Source organism: Cheilinus undulatus, linkage group 14 (assembly GCF_018320785.1).
Source record: "Cheilinus undulatus linkage group 14, ASM1832078v1, whole genome shotgun sequence".
In the NCBI taxonomy this organism is placed as follows: Eukaryota; Metazoa; Chordata; class Actinopteri; order Labriformes; family Labridae; genus Cheilinus; species Cheilinus undulatus.
Genome location: NC_054878.1, coordinates 14,992,809 through 15,013,543, shown reverse-complemented (window position 1 = coordinate 15,013,543; position 20,735 = coordinate 14,992,809). Strand labels below are relative to the sequence as shown.

Below are 20,735 nucleotides of genomic sequence, written 5' to 3'. Positions count from 1 at the left end.
ACAGGACACATCCTGACAATTTCTGCAGCAGTTAAGAGGATTTGTCCGAGCACGGCTGAATATATAATGCATGCAGATTCCAAATTTTAATTTGGACGTGGTAAATGATTCAATGCTGGCTTTTCTCAGAAGTGAAGGCTGGGAAGGGAACGGAGAGGGCATGAGATGTTACTTGGATCTAGTCTGCTCTTAAGTTGTAGCATTTAAAACAAACAAAGATGATGATTATGGAGGATCTTATTCGTGGCAAGTTTGTAAAACAGGTGACTCGGTGAGAAAAAACTGTTTTCTTTAATATTTAGATTGTGTTCCTTTGCATCATACTGTCAAAGGTGATGCTCCAGCATGTTCTCATTTTAGCCTGCATATAGAAAGGATAATCATCATGTACCATCATGTGTTATTATGGTTTAAGTCAGATAAAAGTTTAATATATGACCAGAAGTGGCCTTAAAATGTGACCTACGCTCAACAAAAAGCAATGAGGGTGCAATGGCCCTGTGGTTAGGCTGCACCACATGTATGTAGGCTCTAGTGCTCCGAAGTGGGCAACCTGGTCTAGGTCAAGTCTAACCAGTGGCTCATTTCCCTCTCCAGACTTGCCACTGCATCCCCTGTCCTCTCAAAGCATATAATGAGAGATGTTTTGTGAAAATCCGCTCTTACTAAAGTTGCGTAAAGTTAATTATTTTAATATGGGGAACTAAAATTAATCTAGCTTAGGGTGCAGATTGCCTATAATAGTTAAATTACACTCCGTGCACAATGGCAACTGATGTTCAAGTCCAGCCTATGGCCCGAGCCATTATTTTGAAATCTTGAATGAAGCTCAGGAGTTGTCAGTCTGTTATGCTAGTGCTTCATTCAAAATGTTCAGGGCTCACGTCAGCTCCCCTTTCATCGTGGCACCCGAGGAAACAGCCTATATCCCCTATGCCCAGAACCAGCCCTGGTCTTGTGACTAGTGCATCAAGGACTGTAGCCTCTGCACAGAGGCACCAAGTGATCTTACCTGAGAAACTCTTGTCTTTAAGCTGGTTTTGTCCTGTGCATCAACTCATCCTGCTGTCCTTTAACAATCAACAGTCAAATGCATCAAGAATGGGTCATTTTTGCCTGAAAAAGATTTTTTTTTATTATCTTTTACAATAAAAAGTTGTTATTAAATATGTCTGATACCTATCTTATCACAGTGTATTATAAAATAAATAAAAATAGTAAATGAAAAATTAATTTACTCAAAAGTGGAGTTGGGGTGACTTGATGGGCTTAAGCACTGAACGCCATTTAATTATTTATATCATAACTCTTGTCCATAACGACAATCCAAACTATTATCTCTGTTCTATGTATAATGGTTAAAAATATAAACACACCGATGAATTCATCTGTAGAGATGCAATGATAGGTCGCCAGATTTATCAGGCCAAGTAGAAGTACTTATAGTGAGATATCGATTGATACCAAGTGCTGATACAAGTAGGCTATCTCTAAAGGACTTTGAAAGTATGTTTAATTTTCATCAAATGTTCCCCACTTTCTGACAGTGACAGATGAATAGACACCATGGCAACGCTGAAAATAACATGGTACTGTAACATATTTAACTTTTATAGAACATGTCAGTGGATTTCAATGCCACACAACAATAGCAGAACACTTGAAATGATACGCTGTCATCTGTTGGCATGTTAAAGGAGCTGTTATAAAGAAGCTGTTAGGTTTCAGACTTCCAGACTCTTCTTAACAATGTAGCAGTGCACGATTAGCAGTCAGCTATTTCTATTTTAATCCTTGTTTATGTTTAATTATCAACAAATTAACTCAAACTCAAACTCCTCAAATAATGACAAAGTGACCTCCTCCTGGACAGTAGTATCAGCTGAAGTAGTATTGAGTACAATGAATGCAGTATTGACCCAATAGCTGACACCAGTTTGAATTCGTTCTGCCCACAGAATTGGCTGGCCCCCTGAAACCCCCAGAGAATGGGTCCTCCCCAGTAGTGATTTATTGATGATATCAATGCATGTGTGTTGGATGAATAGCATTAGTGCTAGCATCCTGGCTAACAGTTACCTCATTTTGGAATTGAAAAGAGTATTGAACTATTCTGGGGTTCTGATGCTGAAATGATTTTTTCATGCTGCTTTTTAACTGCTTTTCACCATTTTTTTTCGCACATTTATTCCACTTTTTGCCTTCTTTAAATACATTTTTGCCACATCTTAAAAACCCTTTTTTGCTGCTTTCTGCCTTTTCTTTCTTTTAAACAATTTTTGCCACTTTTATCCCATTGTTGCTTCTTTTCACCCTGTTTTCACTTTAACACTTTTTGCCTACTTTTTCAGTCTCAACTCACTCTCTGCCCATTGTTGCCTCTTCTTTTAGCCAATTTTGATGCTTTTTTTGCAACTTTTATATAATTTTTGCCACCTTTTTTGGTCAATTTTGACCCATCAGTTCACCTTTTTGCCACCTTTTTTAAACTTTTAGTTCATTTTTGCCACTTCTTAAAGGTTAAATTAAAATATATTCTTCAAACGTGTGAATGTAAAGTAGTGTATAGGGTTTTCAGTAGACACATTTAATGTTTTAGTGGCTCACCTGGTCAAAAGGCTGCATGTGCCAAATAGCCGTTGCTGGCTGCCTGCGTTCATACGTCATTCTTTGTCTCCATCTAGCGGGTATAATAAGGAACGACATATTTATCCTGCTTCTCAGTAAACACGTCAGCAGGACGTTAGATGTATATATATATGTGCCATTTTCCTGTAGACTGAACAGAAAGAACAGCTTTTAACACATTTATCGAGGAACAAAAAGCTGAAACTGACCGTTAACTACAGCACAAGTGCATCAGATACTTGTGTGGCAGTAATGCATCTTCATGGATGCCAGCTGCCGTTAAACACCAGAGAAGAAGAACTAGATACTTGCGTAATGACGTGTACCCGCAGTGTCTGACGTACTCCAAAATGGCGGTGCCCTTGTTACAATGGGGACTGTCGATGATCACTTGTTAGCCAACTTATTGTGAATATCAGCGGATTAACTCGACAGTTGTCTGTTTTGGGTGACTTGCTCTATCGGCTTCATGTTAAAGGTAAGAGTCGTGTTTTGTTGTTCGACATACGGACGGTAATAGATGAGTATTTGGACTCCGAGCCTCAGCGATGTTTAAACCTCGAGTGTAGCAAGTTTGCTAGCCGATGCTGCTAACAGAGTGTCATCTGTTCGGCTTAACCAGTGTTAACTGTGTCTAACTGTGTTTAAAAAAAGTAAGTTTGGAGTGTTGAACCCTTATTGCCTCAGTACCCCGTGGTCTGTATGGCATTCACTCAGGTTCTCGCGTTTTCTTTATTGGGTCATGTTGCGATGTTAGCTTCATAGCGGCAACTTTCTGTGCTTTTTAACGCTAGCTTTGCTCAGTATTACTAACTGGCTGAATGGTTTCCTCATGTTGGAAAAACTCCCTACGTTATTCTTGACATCCATACGAATGTCCTCAATATATCTGATATTAAACATTTGTAATATGACGTGTTGTTAGCATGCTTAGCTCTCGGTGCTCTTTGAGTGAGTGGAGTGGGATGGGCCGTGAAAAACGTTTGTTCTATGTAGAAAATGTTCAGTATTTCCGTTTTGTGACTTTAATGTTAGGTTTTCAAACTGTTATCCACTGATTTAGTAACCTCATCAGCTACCTGCCATGTGGGAAAATCTGTTGAGCAATTAATACGTTTCCCACCTCCTTTATTTGTGAACAAACCTATTTAGAGTTGCTTACAGTAATAGTAATAGTCAAAGATACTTAATTCAAAGATTAGAGATCATTTTGTATCTGTGGACATTTATTTAAACTCCACACTTGTGTTTAAATAATCCACATTCTTTACAGTGTTTAAAACAAAAACATTAATAATAGAGCAATAAAAGGCAAGCAAAAAATGTCATCAACCATGAAGCTGTATAGATATCAGTCAACAAAGAAAGGGAATTTTATGGTTGAATATATATATATGTATATGTATATGTGTGTGTGTATATATGACATTCAAATGTTAATCGGCTCATATCAGAATCAGTAGATATTTTTTGAAATTTAGTCTTAGTCTTTAGATTAAATTTGTTTTTTTGTGGGGGTTTTTTGTTGTTATTTTGGGACACATTTTAGTCATTTTTGGTTGTTATAGCTTGGTCTATTTTTATTTGAGAAAAACCTAAAACATTTTAGTCCGTCTTAGTCAACAAAAAATCCTAAAACTTTAGTCTTTACCTGTAGTCTTTTCTTTAAAACAATTCAATCAGACAGATTGTAAAATGGATATAAACGAAATGTACTCATCTTAATTCCTTACACGCACAGTGGAAATATATCGTGTATTTTTAATGCCCAAAAGTCCAGTACATTAAGTTTTAGTCTTGTTTTTGCCTCTGTGACAAAATTTAATGTACTTTTTGTTAGAGCTTTATCATAGGTAGATTTTTCACCAGTCTTAGTCCTGTCTTCATCATGTAAGAAAGTTTTAGTTGTTTATTCAGTTGTTGGTTTTTGTTGACAAATTAACAGTACTTTAAAGTGTGTGTTAAGGACTGAAACTTGTCAGTGTGTTCTTCCTCAGAGTTTAAATTGTGTGTTTTATGGTCTGAGGTTTTAGATCAATTCTACATATAAATATTGGTATCAATTCGAATTAATTTGTAAATCTGAAATCTTCTTCATGGCCAGATTCAAACAGTTTAGGCCGTGTACAGGCATGCACCTGCAATTTTTGATGGATTTATTCCCCTCCTCAACATCTGACTTATGAAAGAGAGGCAGTTTTTGTAAAGCTTGGTCCTTTTGTCAGCATGAGAATACCTAAGAATTTATCATTTTGAATGCACAGTGATGACTTTTATCCAGGCTGCAAAAACTTGAACATCTTTCCTACAGAGTCTTACATTCCTGATTAGGACAGATTCACAGCACAGTCTTGCCTTAATCAAAATGTATTCTGTGTTGTAATCCATCCCTTAATATCAGCTGCAGGAGAACTGAATTTAACATTACTTTCCTGTAGGCTTGGGTTTTGTGATGACAAGTTTTTCACCACAGTGCAGAACTGATTTGACAGTTTACCTAACATAACACTACAGCTAATTATGTGGGAAAACTGCTGCTTTTGTATTTACCATCATTTGCTGCTACACATCACTGCTGTTTAATTTGTTCGTCTTTCTGACTTATCAGCCCAGTGCAGCAGGCCCATCCTCTGTCGCCTCTCCTCAGCCAATGAAGGACTCCAAGGAGAACCTCTCAATGTCCAACCAAGGCATGCTGGACCACATCAAGCCATGCTGGTACTGGGACAAGAAGGATTTAGCCCACACCCCCTCTCAGTCTGAAGGTCTGGACCCTGGCACAGAGGCTCGGTATCGGAGAGAAGGAGCCCGCTTCATTTTTGACGTGGGGACCAGACTTGGCCTGTATCCTTGACTGACTGATTGTTTTATCTAAATACTGAGGAAAGCAAAAGTATGAAAAATAAAGATGATGACCAAGACTCTTATGCACATTGACATGCTTGTGAATTAAAGCAACATTAAAATGTATGTAATGGGCAAAGATGATAGATGAAAGCTATGATTTATTTTGATGTTATTTGATAAAACCATTGATATCTTATAGAACTGAACTTGTAAATAGTTTCCTTAATTTCCTTGACTGTTATCAGACACTATGACACACTGGCGACTGGCATCATCTACTTCCACCGTTTCTACATGTTTCACTCTTTTAAGCAGTTCCCCAGATACGTAAGTTCAGTGGATGGCTATTCTTGTATTTCCTGTCCCTCTAATTGGATTAAATGTGTGGGATTAATGGTTTGAATTCTGTCCTTCAGGTGACAGGCGCTTGCTGTCTATTCCTGGCGGGAAAAGTGGAGGAAACCCCAAAGAAGTGCAAAGACATCATCAAAACAGCCCGCAGCTTGTTGAATGATGTGCAGTTCGCCCAGTTTGGAGATGATCCCAAGGTGAACTTCTTCTTTATTTCATTTTATTTTTTTTGTCTTTGTTTATTGGCTCTATTTTAGGTTCAAGAGTTATGTAAACTTTGCTTGAGGAATTTTCTTTGTTCACAAAGTGCAAAAAAGTTAGTAATCTTTGCCCAAAATCCTTTGTAAGCCTGCTTTGCAGAGCTTTGGTGTAATGTGATGCAGAACAACAAAGCAAAAAACAAAAACATGACAGAAAAGTTTTTGCAATCTAATGGCTGTTAATCTGCTTTACCAAGCAGCCAACATCATGTGTATAAGGATTTTACTCCCTGCCTGGCTGCTTACACTCTTTACATACTGAGTGCAGTGTCATCTAAGGTCACACTTTGTGCAAACACATCCCCAACTTACCACTTATGTCATCAAATCACAAAATTCTGTCAGGAAAAAAGATTAAAATTACTTATAAATTTCTTGCCAAACTAGGAAGAGAGTTACTGGGTTAGGTCACCACTAACTTCAGTCATTTCTACTACCTATCTCACATACTCACTCCATAATATACTAATTTAAAAACCCACAAAAGCTCTTATTACTAGTTTAGATCAGGTATGTGTTAGAGCGTGTTGTAATTCAAGCTTATATTTTCCTTCTTTTGGAATGACACATTACTCGAATCATTTATGGGCAACAGCAGTATAATGTTTGTTTTCTTCAAGTATGTTGGTATGTGAAACTAACAGGATGTTGACAAAAACCACCGATACTACTTCAGCATTATCACATGAAAGGAAGTGATTTTTTTTAGTGTCATTACTTTTGTGATTTGGTCCTCGACATAAGGCTGCAGGCCAAGTGCCAAAGATAATAGCAGCAGTGTTTGTACAGATTAAATCCAGCCTCAGGTGTGATATTTCATGAAACAACAGTTGCACAAACAGAGGTCAAAATCAGTGATAGATTTTTTTTCATGGCACAACACAAAAATGCTTTGTTGTCTGGTCTTGTTGTTACTATGATGTGCTGATGATCTGCTGAGAATAATTAATTTTCTACAGACAAATTTAGCTCCTACAGCCTTGAATTTCTCATATATTAGTTTATATAGCACATCCTGCTCATGTGCACAGTTTTGGAGGGGGCAGTAATATCTTGTACGTGTGGAAATGTTTTAAAAGATGTTATAATTTCCAAAATCCACAGCGTGATTTAATCAAATGAAATATTGTGCTTTAAACAAATACTTGTTGCCATTTATAGCCTATCAAAACAGGATTTCTTTTTCACATTTATCTGCTTGCAGTGTCCTGAAGCCAGCTGTCTGTGATTGTGGCTTGCCATTCTGACTCTCAGGCAACATAGTCAGAAGGATTGAATCGAGCTGTGATAGCTCCGTTAAGACAGCTGCAACTGTGTCCAGTGACATTTTATAACAGTCTTGTAGCTTCATGAATCTTTGGTCTGAACTGGGCTCAAAGGATCCTGTTAGTCGATGAACAAGCTTCCCACAGATTCTTAAAAATTCTTTAAAAAGTCATGAATTTGATGTTTGAAATTGACGGCCACAAAATGTTTTTTAAATGTTTTTTTTTATCTGTTTGCACATTGAACCAGACGTCTGGATCCTTTATCAAAGTGACACATCTATTTATCGAGTTGTCAGTTTCTGTGGTGGATTTGCTTGTAGTTTTTATGGCAGCTTAAAATGCTTGCTTCACGAATTGCAAACGAGAGAAGAAGTTGGGGAAATGTAGGTCCAAAGAACTTTGGCTTAACACAAGAAGTACAGGTACTGGCTGGCAGGGGAAAAAATGACTGAGGTGAATTGCAAAGATGCAAAAGACTTTGAAACTTTGGACAATAGAGATCGAACTGTTGAGTCCCTCATGAGAGCAGAATTACACTGATTTCAGCACAGTGTAAAAAGTATGTGGCAACCATGATAGAGAAAACACTGACATCTGTTAATATAAATTAAAAGTATTCAGAACTTCTTCCTGAGGCAGTGATGATGTTCCTCTGTATTAACACCCTTGATGTGCCTCTTCAAAATACAGTCAGAAGTTGATTGAACTATATCATAATCGGCTAAATCAACAAAGTTTATCCAACATATTTCAAATCGCTACAAGATACAGCAGTTCACCCGTCAATTTACAAATTACTGTCATAGATATGACGTTAATGTTCCTTGTGCTTTAGTTATTTAAATGGAGAAGAAATAGAAAATGTTTTCAGTAGAAAGTTGGTGCCTTAGCTCGTGAACAAGTCTTTTGTTGCCTTGCGTGGGTGCTTAGTGAGCTCACTAAATAGGATATTCACCCCATCTGTGTTGCTTCTAACAGGAAGAGGTGATGGTGTTGGAGAGGATTTTGCTGCAGACGATCAAATTTGACCTGCAGGTAGAGCACCCTTATATGTTCCTGCTGCGCTACGTCAAGCAGCTCAAAGGTGAGACGTGATGAAAGTGTCTTTACATCCTCAAACAGCGTGTAAATTCTTTATAGTTGAAGGACTCTTTAGAGCTTATAGATCTTTTTGTTCTTGTTAAAGGTGAAAAGAATAAAGTGTGCAAGGTGCTGCAGATGGCATGGACCTTTGTCAACGACAGGTGAGCACATAGCATAACATCTCTAAGGATTAACACCAACTTCTGGAGAGCAGAACATAATGTATAGGATATACTTTTACTTAAAAATGGATCATCTACCATGCTGGATGTTAAATATATTAACCAGAAACTTTGCTTAAAGATGCCTCTCAGTCATAAAAGTGTGTGTTTATAGAGTATAAATTCTGTTCTAGTGATTTAGCAACATTTACTACACAAACCCACTCTTTTTCCTTTGTTTCACTATTTTCTTTCTGTTGCTTCCAAAATAAGCTGTTTTTTTCTATTTTTTAACAATTACATTAAAAAAAATTAAAAAATTATGAAGCTATAATGATGGAGATTAGTTTGGAGAAATTTCTGTGTCCACTGAGGATCAGGATTTTCACCATGAGAACAATTTTCCCCATATTTGAAGTATCTCAGTAAAGTCTATATTTGCTGTGTCCCTGCAGCCTGTGCACCATGCTGTCCCTGCAGTGGGAGCCAGAGATTATTGCCGTAGCTGTCATGTACTTGGCGGGCCGTCTCTGTAAGTTTGAGATCCAGGAATGGACAGCAAAGCAGTCGTCTCGCCGCTGGTGGGAGCAGTTTGTCCAGGATGTCCCAGTGGAGCTGCTTGAAGGTCTTCATCCTAAGGCTATGACTCTTCCTACATTCAAGATATTCTTTAATCCTGTCAGACCTGTTCCAATGAAAAAAATATCTTTGTCTGCCAGACATTTGCCACCAGATCCTGGACCTGTACTCCCAGGGGAACAAACCCATCCCTCAGCAGATCCAAGAGAAGGAGCGGGCCTCGGTTCCTCCGGTCCCTGCTCCCTCAGTCCCACCGGGACAACCGCCAGCCGCCAACCCTCCTCCCCCACCACCAAAGAAGACTTCTCCTCAGGGGGGCAGCCCTGCACGCCAGCTCAAACGCTCACATGTGAGTAATATGCTTTGATTGTGTCGGGCTTAAAACAATAGCTCTCGGAAAGTCCCATTGTTCTTCCTCATTGGTTTCAATTCCCTTTTTTATTAAAGTCAGTTTATTTTTTCATTTAACAGGGAATGAGCATAGTAACATAGATTCAGTAAAATGCAGAGAACTTATAGTTATTGATAAGAACAGTCCAACTTCACTTCCTGCTCTCTGGAGTGACCATGCCACCATTTTGGTAAAAACAAGCCAAGAGAAAGAAGAGCTGTACATTAGAGAACAGTCATAGAAACAAGATTAAATACTATTGCATTGCATTTTGGGCTTCAAAAAACATTAAAACCATAATTTACAGTGTCTTATTCATCCTCAAATGACAAAAGAGTTTAAGAGGAACTCAGTGGTTTTGGGTGGAAACTGGACAGAAGTAAAGTGGTAAAATGTGGGATCTGTGTGGTGTTGCTACTGGCATTAAATCAGCATCAATCTGTGACAGGAGGAGCTGTAGTCTGCCTGCCTGTTAACAGATTCTTCACACATATGCTAATGGATTTACAGCTTTTTAATAGTTAACATCCTTCTCATTTAACATGGTTAAAGTACACTCATAAGGTATGCCATATTAGTTTATTGCGTCTCAGGTCACAGTAAGGTGTCATTTGTCCAGTTTGATAGAGAGAGTCAAAGCAGACACTCATATAGATATATGGCTTTGTTTATTTTATATGTTACAATGCCAATCTGTATTCAGAAAAATTCTAACTTTAATGTTTAACTCACCAGCGATTGGGTTTTGGCTCCAAACATTTATTAAACGGTACAGTTTCATATTTTAAGCTGTAAAATTGTTAAAAACCCTGTCTTTCCTATTTAACACCATTCATTTTGACGGAGTGTTTTCACCCTGAGAGGCAGGGATGACATTGTTTTGGCAAACTACCTTGGTGGATTACTCTTATCCAGGGGAGGAGGTGACAAAATACATTTACTCAAAGTAATGCAACTGAGTAGCTTTTCTGGGTACTTGTATTTTTTGGTACATTTTAAAATCAATACTTTTACTTAAACGGAGTATGTGTACTTTCACTTGAGTACAATACTCTTGTTCTTTTTCCACCTCTGTTGACTACACAGTATCACATAGCAGGAGAATGATTCCACATCACAACCCAAACAGTTGATGACTGCTGGGGTTCTCTTGGTGATGTTTCTGGTGGATTGTTGCTGTTTTTGATGTGATGTATTTGCACCATGAGTGAATTATCCATTGTGTTAGACTTCCCACCAGTGACTTTAGGTGTCCCTAAGGGATTCATAGTGACAATTCTTCATCAGTATACATTGCCTTGCTTTAGGGTCAACCATCTGCTTTGTTGTTGCCAGAGGAGACCCACCTTACTACAGTTACTGCAGCTCTGTCTATTTATAATATATTTCTTTTGCAAGTGTAGTTTATATATAGTGTTGACTAATATAGACACTTAAATTGTTGGATTTAACTCTGTATAAGTTTAATTAATGCTGTCAATGTTGCCATGTATTTGACTTTATTATAGAGGTGTTATTTTCTCCAACAAGGTTATTGTTGGAGAAAAAGTTGGAAATTAGCAGTAGATAAGAGTTTTATCTATAGCTCATTTCCACCTTTTTCTGGCTGTTATGTATTTGAGTTTACACTCTAAAAATATAGAGCTTCGCTTTGTTTCTTGTTGCTCTTTTGACAGTGTTTATTAGTAGCACAATAAAGAGGCTTAAATATTACTGCCCGCATTTTAACATGTTGTTCCACTTATTATTCAGTTATTGGCTTAGTTTCTCCATTTGAGGTTTGTTGATGAGGACGATTACAACAGTGATCATCCTAAATTACGAGTATGGGATAGCATTGGCAGCAAGCAGCTGCAGAAAATGATACAAACAAAGGCATAAAAGTTTCAGTTTTAACTTGAGACATCATAGCTCAGTCAGGGAACATGCAAGCCGAATATTCTGTCTTTCTCTCTCACCCTTTCTTTCCCTCTTTCTCACACTTTCATAATGGCAATTATGTCGTAAATGTTTTTACTTAGACTTCAGCAGTCTTAAATAAACCTGGACAGCGTGCTTGAGTGTGGTCTTTAAATGAGAAATATTTAATCAATTATATGAATCTGGATAAACTCAACATTTAGAGATCAGACAGCTGTGGTTTGCTTGTAGTCAGCACTTCACCTTAGTTGTAGACTATTTTAAACAGGGCAGTAATTGTTAATGCATTTATTAATTTCAAATAATCACCAAATCCTTCAGCTTGTGTATTTGTTAACCTCTCACTTTATTTTTATGTATTTTTTGCAGACATCTCCTAAAGATGAACCAAAAGCTCCAGGTAAGATCTTTTTTAAAATCATGCCAGCAAAAATCTGTTCTTGCATGTTGTAAATCATTTAAATCATGTCTTTTCACCCCCTGAAACACCTCTGAATATTGTTTGCTAGATAAAGTTTCCTTTATTTACTTAAGTCTTGGCAAGATTTAAAATGTATTCTGTAGATTCGTCATGGCAGATAATCCGGCAGGTTCATGAGCATTTAAGCCTTCAGCAAACTAATTCAGTAACTTTATTTGAAACTCGACTGCTCTGTTAAATTTACAGAACAAGTTGGGTCGAAGATTCCCAGACTTGAGAGCCCCATGCCTCCTCTGCCTACATCACAGCCTCCACCAGGTAAAGTGACTGTCATCTTCTGCCTCCTTAAGTCTATAATTAGTGCAGTTGGGATGATTTAGTTTCAACGTTGGTACCTGCTTGTTTGTTTGTGTGTGCCACCAAAATGCTGCCAGGACCCCCTGCTTGGGACTGCAGCTTAGAAAGCAACATAAAGTCTTTAGTCTGCTTACATAACTCGTAACTCGTCTGGACATGATGTTTCCTAACACACGCACACTCCTAACCTCTCCCAGACCAATCTGATTAGAGCCTGAGCCTGATAATGAGACCTCCTACATGGCCGAAGCCTGCCAGTCCCGCTCTGGCTGTGCGCTCACAGTCTGAGAATGGAGAGGTTATTGGAGATCAAAGTGGACGGAGCAGTCTTGTGGTTTTTACAAGAAAGATGATCAAAATTTTAACTTTTGTTTTTCCTCTTTGCCTGCTGCTCACTAGAACGCAAACCTGTAGCTCCAGCCCCTCCGGCAGAAGCAGAACCAGGAAGTGAAACAGCTCCTCCTCCCCCACATGCCCCGCCACCACATCAGCCTCCTCCCTTACCCCATCGTCCTCCTCCACCTCCACCTTCCAACTACCTCATGTCCACCAGCAGCTCCTACATGTCTGGGGAAGGTTTCCAGAGCCTGCAGTCCATGATGAAGACAGAGGGGCCCTCCTACGCTCCCATGCCTCCTAACTATGCTCCTCCACTACCGCCGTACCACGTCTACCCACCGCCTGCAGCACCCCCTCCAGGCCCTCCACCTCCTCCCTCTTCATACCCTCCACCAAGCTTACCACCGACGTATCCGCCACCGGGCTACAACAACTACCCCCCGCCACCACCTCCACGCATGCCCCCAGGACACGTACCCCCTCCAGGTATCGGTCTACCACCTACTGGGTACCCACCTCCTCCTCCTGTGCCTCCAGGACAGTCACAGGTGCCCCTTCCCCCTCCGCCTGGCATGCCTCTGAACCGTGGGGGGTGGATGAGATGAAAGAGTGACAACAGAGTATGAACTGAGTCTGTGCAGCTGTAGTGAAAGAACCTGAAGCTGAAAAAGGATGGCCTGATCAACTCCAGTCAGACTTTTGTTGTCTTCAAGAAGACTTCACGACAAAGATCTGAGAGTGAAAGTGAAGTCTGGACACGTCTCACCCGGTCAGGTTCTCATAACCTCTAGTGTGGAGGTGTTGTGAGAACCTGACCTGATGAAAATCCTGTAATATTTTTAAATAAACAGTTCGAACGTGTACAGGATGGTACTTACTGTGCCTGATTCCAGGAACTTGTAACAAAAACTGTCTGCTGTTTGTTGTTATTCTGGAAATATACAAGGAAATGTTAGAATGCAGTGGCCTGTTGCACCAGCTATGTTTAAGTTCTATCTTAAGTTATGGAGTCAGGTCCACACTAAACTTCATGTTGAAACCAGCCAGTTTGGAACTCAAATTGTGCCGTGGTTTGGTTTCACCACAGAGACGTAAGGTTTGTCTGGACTAGTGGAGCCTAATGTACAAATAGGCCAAAATAATATTAAGCATTTCGTCTCACTATTGCGTTGCATTGCTAACTCTTATACCTAGTTGTTTCTGATCAGACTTGCATCTGAAAATTAGTTAAGTAACTGTTAATCCACAAACAGCAATGAAAATATATGGAAAATGTGACAGTGATCAGGGGATAAATTAGGTTACACTCTTGATCTGCAGACTGTGAACTAACAGTGGCATCAAGAGGGGGAATTGTCAACTAAAACATACGGCGGATTAAAAGACTGATAAAATTATCTCCGCTCATTGAAAACAAAAGCAGCAAAGTCATGAGATATTTCTGAGGGATGGGCCAACACTAAACAGCCGGTTAAACCATCTGCTCCTCCTCCTCTTCCAAGTTTGTCCACCTTTCAAAACCATACACCATGATGAAGGGCTTTACCCATACTCTGAGCAAGGTGGAGTAAGATTTAGACTTATTCCTACGTTGAAACTACAGTCAAACAAGGCACCACTGAAGCTTACACACAGCTGGTGCAACCCAGTGCTTATTTTTTACTTTGGTTTTTAGTTAATCTTAAGACGTTCAGAGATGGAGTCTTTAACATTTCCCCTTATATTTTGTTGGATTGTTTTTTTTTTTTAAACCCATGTCCTACAAGTTTTTTCCCTTTCCTGCAATCTGTTTTTCTTTCTCATTCCCACTGCTGTGCTGAGAAATAAACAGTAGATGGTAAAACTTGAGATGGTTGCAGTGTTGCTGAAGGACATATGAATATGCAGCTGGATCAAACATGCTGTACATAATTTCCCCAACATATGTACTGATTAAACATGCCGTACTGCTTCCATCATAATAGACGCTGTTAGTTCCTTCAGCTCAGTTTTATTTCTCGTCTTTTTGAGTACAACAATCCTTGTATTAAACCACCCATGTCTAACACTGGACAGTCTTAGGTATACGTGTACATATCTGATCCTTTCATTTAGCTTCTTTTCTGTTTTTGAGTTTTATCCATATGTGCCTTAGTCAGGCTTCTTTTCTCTGTATCCACACAGATTTGGTTTGTGTCAGAGTGGCACTTAGGATAATAAATTACTGCTTTTCCTTTTTTGAAATGAGCCCTGTGCCTTTTCTTCACACTGTATGAGATGACAAGGTGTCACTGCATTTACGTAGTTTATACAGAAAATCTGACGTTAAATTTCATACTTTTAATACCTTTTCAAGACCCTCTTCACATATTTTAAGACTCACCTTAATTTTAACTAAATTGATTTACCAACTTCTAATACTTTTTAAGACCTCAAGGACATCCTGATTTAACAGGATACATTACATCTCAGAGGGGTTCATGATACTTTCCTATGAAATAATTTATTGTACATTAAAATGTAAAATAAATCTGCACCAATTATATTTACAAATTAATTAGATGCCACTATTGTTTTTCATTTAACAGTTTAAAAATAAACAACTTTGTATGATTTTATTTATACCCAAAAGACCTTTTCTTTTACTAAATTATTTCAACCCTTTATAAAGATACACTTTTAACTGCCATATTATATCATACTAATAACTCGGCTATATTTGTTGATTTTGCTGGTGGTTAATGGTAATGGTTTTCAACTGGTCGGGCATCAGGACCCACCACCTCCTCTTTAAGAGAGATCGTGACCTAAATATTTGTAACTTTAACCACTCAGATTAATGAAAAAAGTGGCAGTTTGGACTCTAAATGAAAAAAAAAAAACATAATAATCAAAGAGCCAAGACAAAATAAACATGTTTAAAAAGCAGATCATTACAGGCAGAAATGCATACATTTAATTTCGCTCCATTTTTCCAAGACAACATGGTAATTTATTTCACAAGGAATTTCATTTATATCTTGGGTAAACCTACCTGTCAGCCAAAGGAAAGGAAATGAGTTGAAATCTTGAGGCAAATATTGAAATTTACTCTTTATCATTGGAAAAACTGAAGAATATTGTATGAATTTACCATACAGACATTATTTTTTTCCCTGGCACACATTTAGCTACCCATTGGAACAAGCTTTGCAACCCACTTTGGGTCCTGACCCACCACTTGAGAACCACTTTGCTATGCCATTCATCCATTTTTTTAAGCTTGTTTTTAGCTGACTATTAAAATGGTGTATGGAAATTTTACTGCCTGTTGAACCTTCAGAACAAAAACAGAATTAACATGGTGAACATTGGTGTTTTTATTAAGTGTTCACAACCAACAGCTAGCAAGCCAAAACAGCAAGATTGTTAAATGCTGAAAAAGTCAAATGAAACAGTTTAACAGCTACTCTTTGAATCCATAGCTTTGAGATAACTTTTATTCTGCTTATGTATTCTTACTGTTGAAGTGTTTACCAATAAAATGTAGAAAATCTGATGATTCATATAGTTATCTAAATGAAGCATAAATTTAACTATCCTAGCTTTTATCCAAAAACGGTTTATTTATGCTGAACGCTTAAGTGTTTTGCCAGTCAAAATTAAGTTATCCCACCATTTTATTGCTTTTAGCTAAATTTTTAACTGTTCTGAAGATGGTAAATTCACACAAACGTTACTCCTGTTCGCAGTCCGATTTGGCAGTTTAATCCCCCCTTATGACAAAAGGATACATTTAATAACATTGTATTTATTATGATATATAAGTGAGTGAAATTTATAATTTTAGTGCTCACTTGAAGCTCACCATGTTCAATACATTGAACTTCCTAGAAGAAACTATGTAGTTCAACTGTTGTACCACCAGAGTGCAGTCTATCTCATCTACTACAGAAAACAACACACCTGAAGGCATGCTTCCTCCTTCAAATAAAGACAACACTACACAGATTCATTAACCAACTTTGTTTATTTTCTCCCAAATTTTTCTAAAAGTGGCCTATTTCTTGTTTCTTTTTCATCTGCCAAATATTTACCTCATCAGTGAAATTCATGAAAAGAAGTCCCAGCCATGCTAGTTTCTACAGGATTTGACTTTGTAGGTTTCTAGGGTTCTGTACTGTGGTTTTAGCATTTAGGCAAAAAGAAATACTCTAGATGTTTTTTTTTTTAAAAAAGACAGCTGAGTTCCAAATCAAAACACCATGCAGAAAAATGTGGCACACTTTAAATCAAATGCCTTTTTTTTTATAAAGTATTCAAAATCGTATCATGGCTTCAAATTAGTTCCTAGAAAAAAGGACACTTTACAAAACCATACTTTGATTTATTTTTGAGCCATCATTTGAAAGAGGAGAGGTGCATGGCAAGTAGCCTTACAATGTTCTAATTTGGAACAAATAACACTAGAGATGGGAGAGCTGGAGCTGTCAGTCACTAAACACATCTATGAAATAACTTTACACTTTTAGTAAATCTGATAAATCTAAAATAACGCTGCTTAGTCACTGAGAGCGCTCCCATCTCTATCTAACACCTGGCAATAAATACTTTGACAAACAGTGTTTGTTCATTCTGACATCAAGAAATACTCGTTTTTTAAATGTTAGTGTTTTCGGGAGACACCTAAGGGAAGACTTATCTCTCTTATTTTAAGAAAAAAAAATCAATTTTAAGAAACATGCGCTGCATAAACACACCTGCTGAATCCAAGACAAAAGACAAGGACTGTGCTCTAGATGACTATTTTCATCTGCATTGCAAAAACACCTCAAAAACTGAACTTAGACATTAGCTATTGGCCATGAATCTTTTTTGTTATGCATTAAGCTGCATTTCCATCAAGCGGTCCTGTTCAGTTTGGTGCAGTACTGTGTGCTCTTATTTGCATTTCCACTGTCAAAAGTTGGTAAAACGTACTAAGTGTACCTACCCAACCCAAAAGGGTAGCTACTTACTGCAGCCCAGTGATCGGTTGAAATAAGCGTCAATTTCTTTGCAAAAGTGTTAATGATGGAAAAATGCGGAATGTGCCATGTTTTGTACTGAGCTGAACAGCTGTTCTCTGTCATAAACATGCTTTAAGAAAAAACTTTTTAAATAGTAATTTAGCAAATTAACCTTGTAGGGTAAACAGCAGGCTATGAGCCAGTAGTAAAGCACCGTTCAGGAACAAGTGGGTTCTAAGAGCTGGTTCTTTAATGTTAAGAACAGGAGCTGGCTCCCATTTGAGAGCCAAATCACCTTTGCCAAGTTTGTGAACAAGCCAGTTCTAAGAGCGAGTTCTTTTCTGTGAATGACAGAAGCTGGCTCCCATTTGAGAGCTGGTAGACTTTTTCCACTTTTGTAGCCGTTTAATAGAGATAGAAAAACCAAAATGGTAACAAAGTTTGCGAGTGAGCCAGTTTTAAGAGCTGGTTCTTTTACATGGACAACAGAAGCTGTCTCCCATTTAAGAGCAAATTTACTTTTGCCATTTTTTTGCGGTTTAATAGAGATGGTAAAGCCAAAATCGTACCAAAGTTTGTGAACGAGCCAGCTCTAAGAGTGAGTTCTTTTCTGTGAATTACAGAAGAGAGAAGCTGGCTCTCATTCCAGGGACGGTTTCCTTTTTCCATTTTTGTAGACAATTAATGGAGATAGTAAAGTCATAATGGTACAAAAGTTTTTGAAAAAGCCAGTTCTTTTCTGTGATTGACAGAAGCTGGCTCTTGTTTGAGAGCCGGTTTACTTTGAATCATTTTTGTTGCTGTTTAAAATGTAAAGAAGAGCCAAAAAGCACTGGGATTCCCCTCACTAAAGCTGGACAGACATTAGTGGAAAGCACAAACAAAATCAGAGTTTACAGTACCATAAATGTACTGAAACAACTGCTCGGTGGAAAAGGCCCATTATTTTTTCATTATTGGGAGAAAAGTTATTGCATGGATTCAGCAAACGCCTTCAGCAGTCTTCAACCGAGTTGTAATCAGGGTTCAGTAGAGAAAAAGAGGATTCACAGGTAGATGCTACAGCTGTAAGAGAACCATTCAGTCTCCACACACATACACTCAACAAGCACACCACCACAGACACACGCCGTCACAGATGGGCAAAGGTAAAGCTGTAGCCCTCCCAACCTGAGAAAATGATTGTCAAGCATGCACACAGCATACAATTTGAGTCAATTTCACAAAGAAAATTATCTATCAGTTAATGCATGGAGATGGTTTGATTCAGAATGGCTGTGATACATTTTCAAAGGTTACAGAGAAAAAAAAAAGGAATAACAGCATTTGAGCTGGAAAGAATAAAAAAAAAACAAGATTTTTTCGTAAGCAAAAGCAAACCCTGTTTAAGGTCCGGTTGTTGTGTGCGATTCAAACTAAGTAATTGATCACATGGCCACGCTAGAATACAAAATAGATCAAAGAAAAATCAACAATAACAATGAAGTAGTGCTATGGTTTTATACATAATATACACAAGTTAACAGTGATCTCTAGACTTTATTATCCATAGACTTGTCTTATGAGCAAAAGGCGCTAGGTCACAGTGGGTTTCACATTAGTTAACACTTTAGAATGCTAATGCTAGTTATACTCGTTGACCACTAGGGGGTGATACATGTGACAGGAGCTAGGGTCTCTATAGGAGGTACTATCAAGACTTATCTGAAGATACCACCACTGTGTTGCCTTCACATTCCAGCAACTAGAGTAGAGATTTGTGCCCCTGCAGCCTCATCAGGTCTGTGCTTTAAACCATGTCATATCGTTAGCTTAGTGTAGCACAGCGATGCTATAAAGGGCTGGGGGTGGGGAGGGGGGTGTTTATAGCTTTTACAGAGAGAGATCATTGTGTAGCTGGAAAATTAACAAAGAGAAGTGGTGTATCAGTGAAACTAGCTGCCAGTCGTCGATGCTTCATAAGCTCTGAGATAAAAACATGTTTGACTAACAGGTCCATGGAATAGCTTTCTTAGCCAGTCTTTTGTTGAAGGAATGCTGGGTACTGTAGGCAGTCGGGAGCATGGCATGATGGGTTGTGTAGGCGCAGGCTGAACGAGGTGATTTCAGGTGAGTGTAGGTACTGTAAATCCTGATCTCTCTCTCTCTCTGTGGTTGCTGTGCTACAGCGGCCCTTTGAACTGGTTCCCAGAGAGGTGCTGTCTGATGGACATCTTTGATCCAGCGGCATCACCCAGCTTTCTCCACACCACCTGCAAAACCAAAGCAGAGACAGAAGTTGAGAGAGGAGAAGTGGAAGAGTGAGACGGGCCGACTTAGAGGCAGAGACTGAGAGAGTGAGGCGCGGCAGAGGGAGAAAAAGACTTTCTTCTTCAAGAGCAAAATCTTCAGATGTTCACGGTTTGGCTTTGACTCGCAGAGTCTGCACTCACACACATGTAACAGTAGAGCTATCTCTGAATCTCTGTCCTGTGTCTCTGCTGGAGCTGAGATCTCTCGGCGAGTGAGGGAGTGGGGCCCCTGGGGGACCCCAGTGATATTACAGAGGTACTATTGTAGTGCTCCCTAGATTCCTGGCCTGTCACATACCTCTGCAGTGCCCAGATAGCCCTGTTCTCATTCTCTCTCTAATCAGCGGACCTTTTATCCCAGACCAGGCCTTTCAGCACCAACAGAGAAAGATGGAGGGAGCACAGAGTAAAGGGGTGAGGCTGAAGCAGGGGGGCGGTGGGTGCTCTTTTCCCTGCCGCTCTGGTTTAATTGCTCTGACAGCTCAACTACAAGCCTCTACTTACAGTGTAGAGTTGGCTGTGGAGCTGGGACGATGATAGAGTTGGAGGGGGGGAGATGGAGAGATAGGTGGAGAGAAAGCAAGTGGGAGCGCTGTGGCGAGGACACTAGTGCAAGTGTCATTCCAAAGCAAATGAGTCTAAATGAGGCTCCCTCATTAGTGGAATCAGCTCAAAGGCTGACCTGATTTGCACCAAGCGGAACAAAATGAAAAATCTGACCAACAGCAGAACAAACAGGGACAGTATGGACATAAAGCTCCTTTGTTTACATCAATGCAGAACATATAGAACCAATACAGTGAGCCATGCTTGAATGCATGAACCAACTTAAATTCCTTTAAACCTGGTGTGTTATGTAAGTTATTCTGCAG

The 20,735-nt window shown here is 38.9% G+C and overlaps 2 protein-coding genes across 5 annotated transcripts in view; one reads left to right on the top strand and one right to left on the bottom strand.

The window, feature by feature from the left end:
* Positions 1 to 2,967: 2,967 nt before the first annotated feature.
* ccnk (cyclin K) lies at positions 2,968 to 13,468 on the top strand. Its single transcript, XM_041805877.1, has 11 exons — positions 2,968 to 3,106; positions 5,237 to 5,472; positions 5,721 to 5,802; positions 5,892 to 6,023; positions 8,333 to 8,438; positions 8,541 to 8,598; positions 9,054 to 9,223; positions 9,318 to 9,526; positions 11,858 to 11,888; positions 12,156 to 12,227; positions 12,666 to 13,468. Exons 1-11 carry the CDS (start codon positions 3,098 to 3,100, stop codon positions 13,208 to 13,210), a joined length of 1,650 nt encoding a protein of 549 aa, XP_041661811.1. The 5' UTR covers positions 2,968 to 3,097; the 3' UTR covers positions 13,211 to 13,468.
* Positions 13,469 to 16,574: 3,106 nt separating this feature from the next.
* The window catches only part of ccdc85cb (coiled-coil domain containing 85C, b), an 85,008-nt gene continuing 80,847 nt past the window's right edge, over positions 16,575 to 20,735 (bottom strand). For all 4 annotated transcript variants that reach the window (XM_041805105.1, XM_041805106.1, XM_041805107.1 and 1 more), the window contains one exon: positions 16,575 to 19,824. In XM_041805105.1, the coding sequence (XP_041661039.1) occupies positions 19,735 to 19,824 (90 nt within the window). In that variant the 3' untranslated portion in view covers positions 16,575 to 19,734. The remainder of the gene's footprint in view (positions 19,825 to 20,735) is intronic.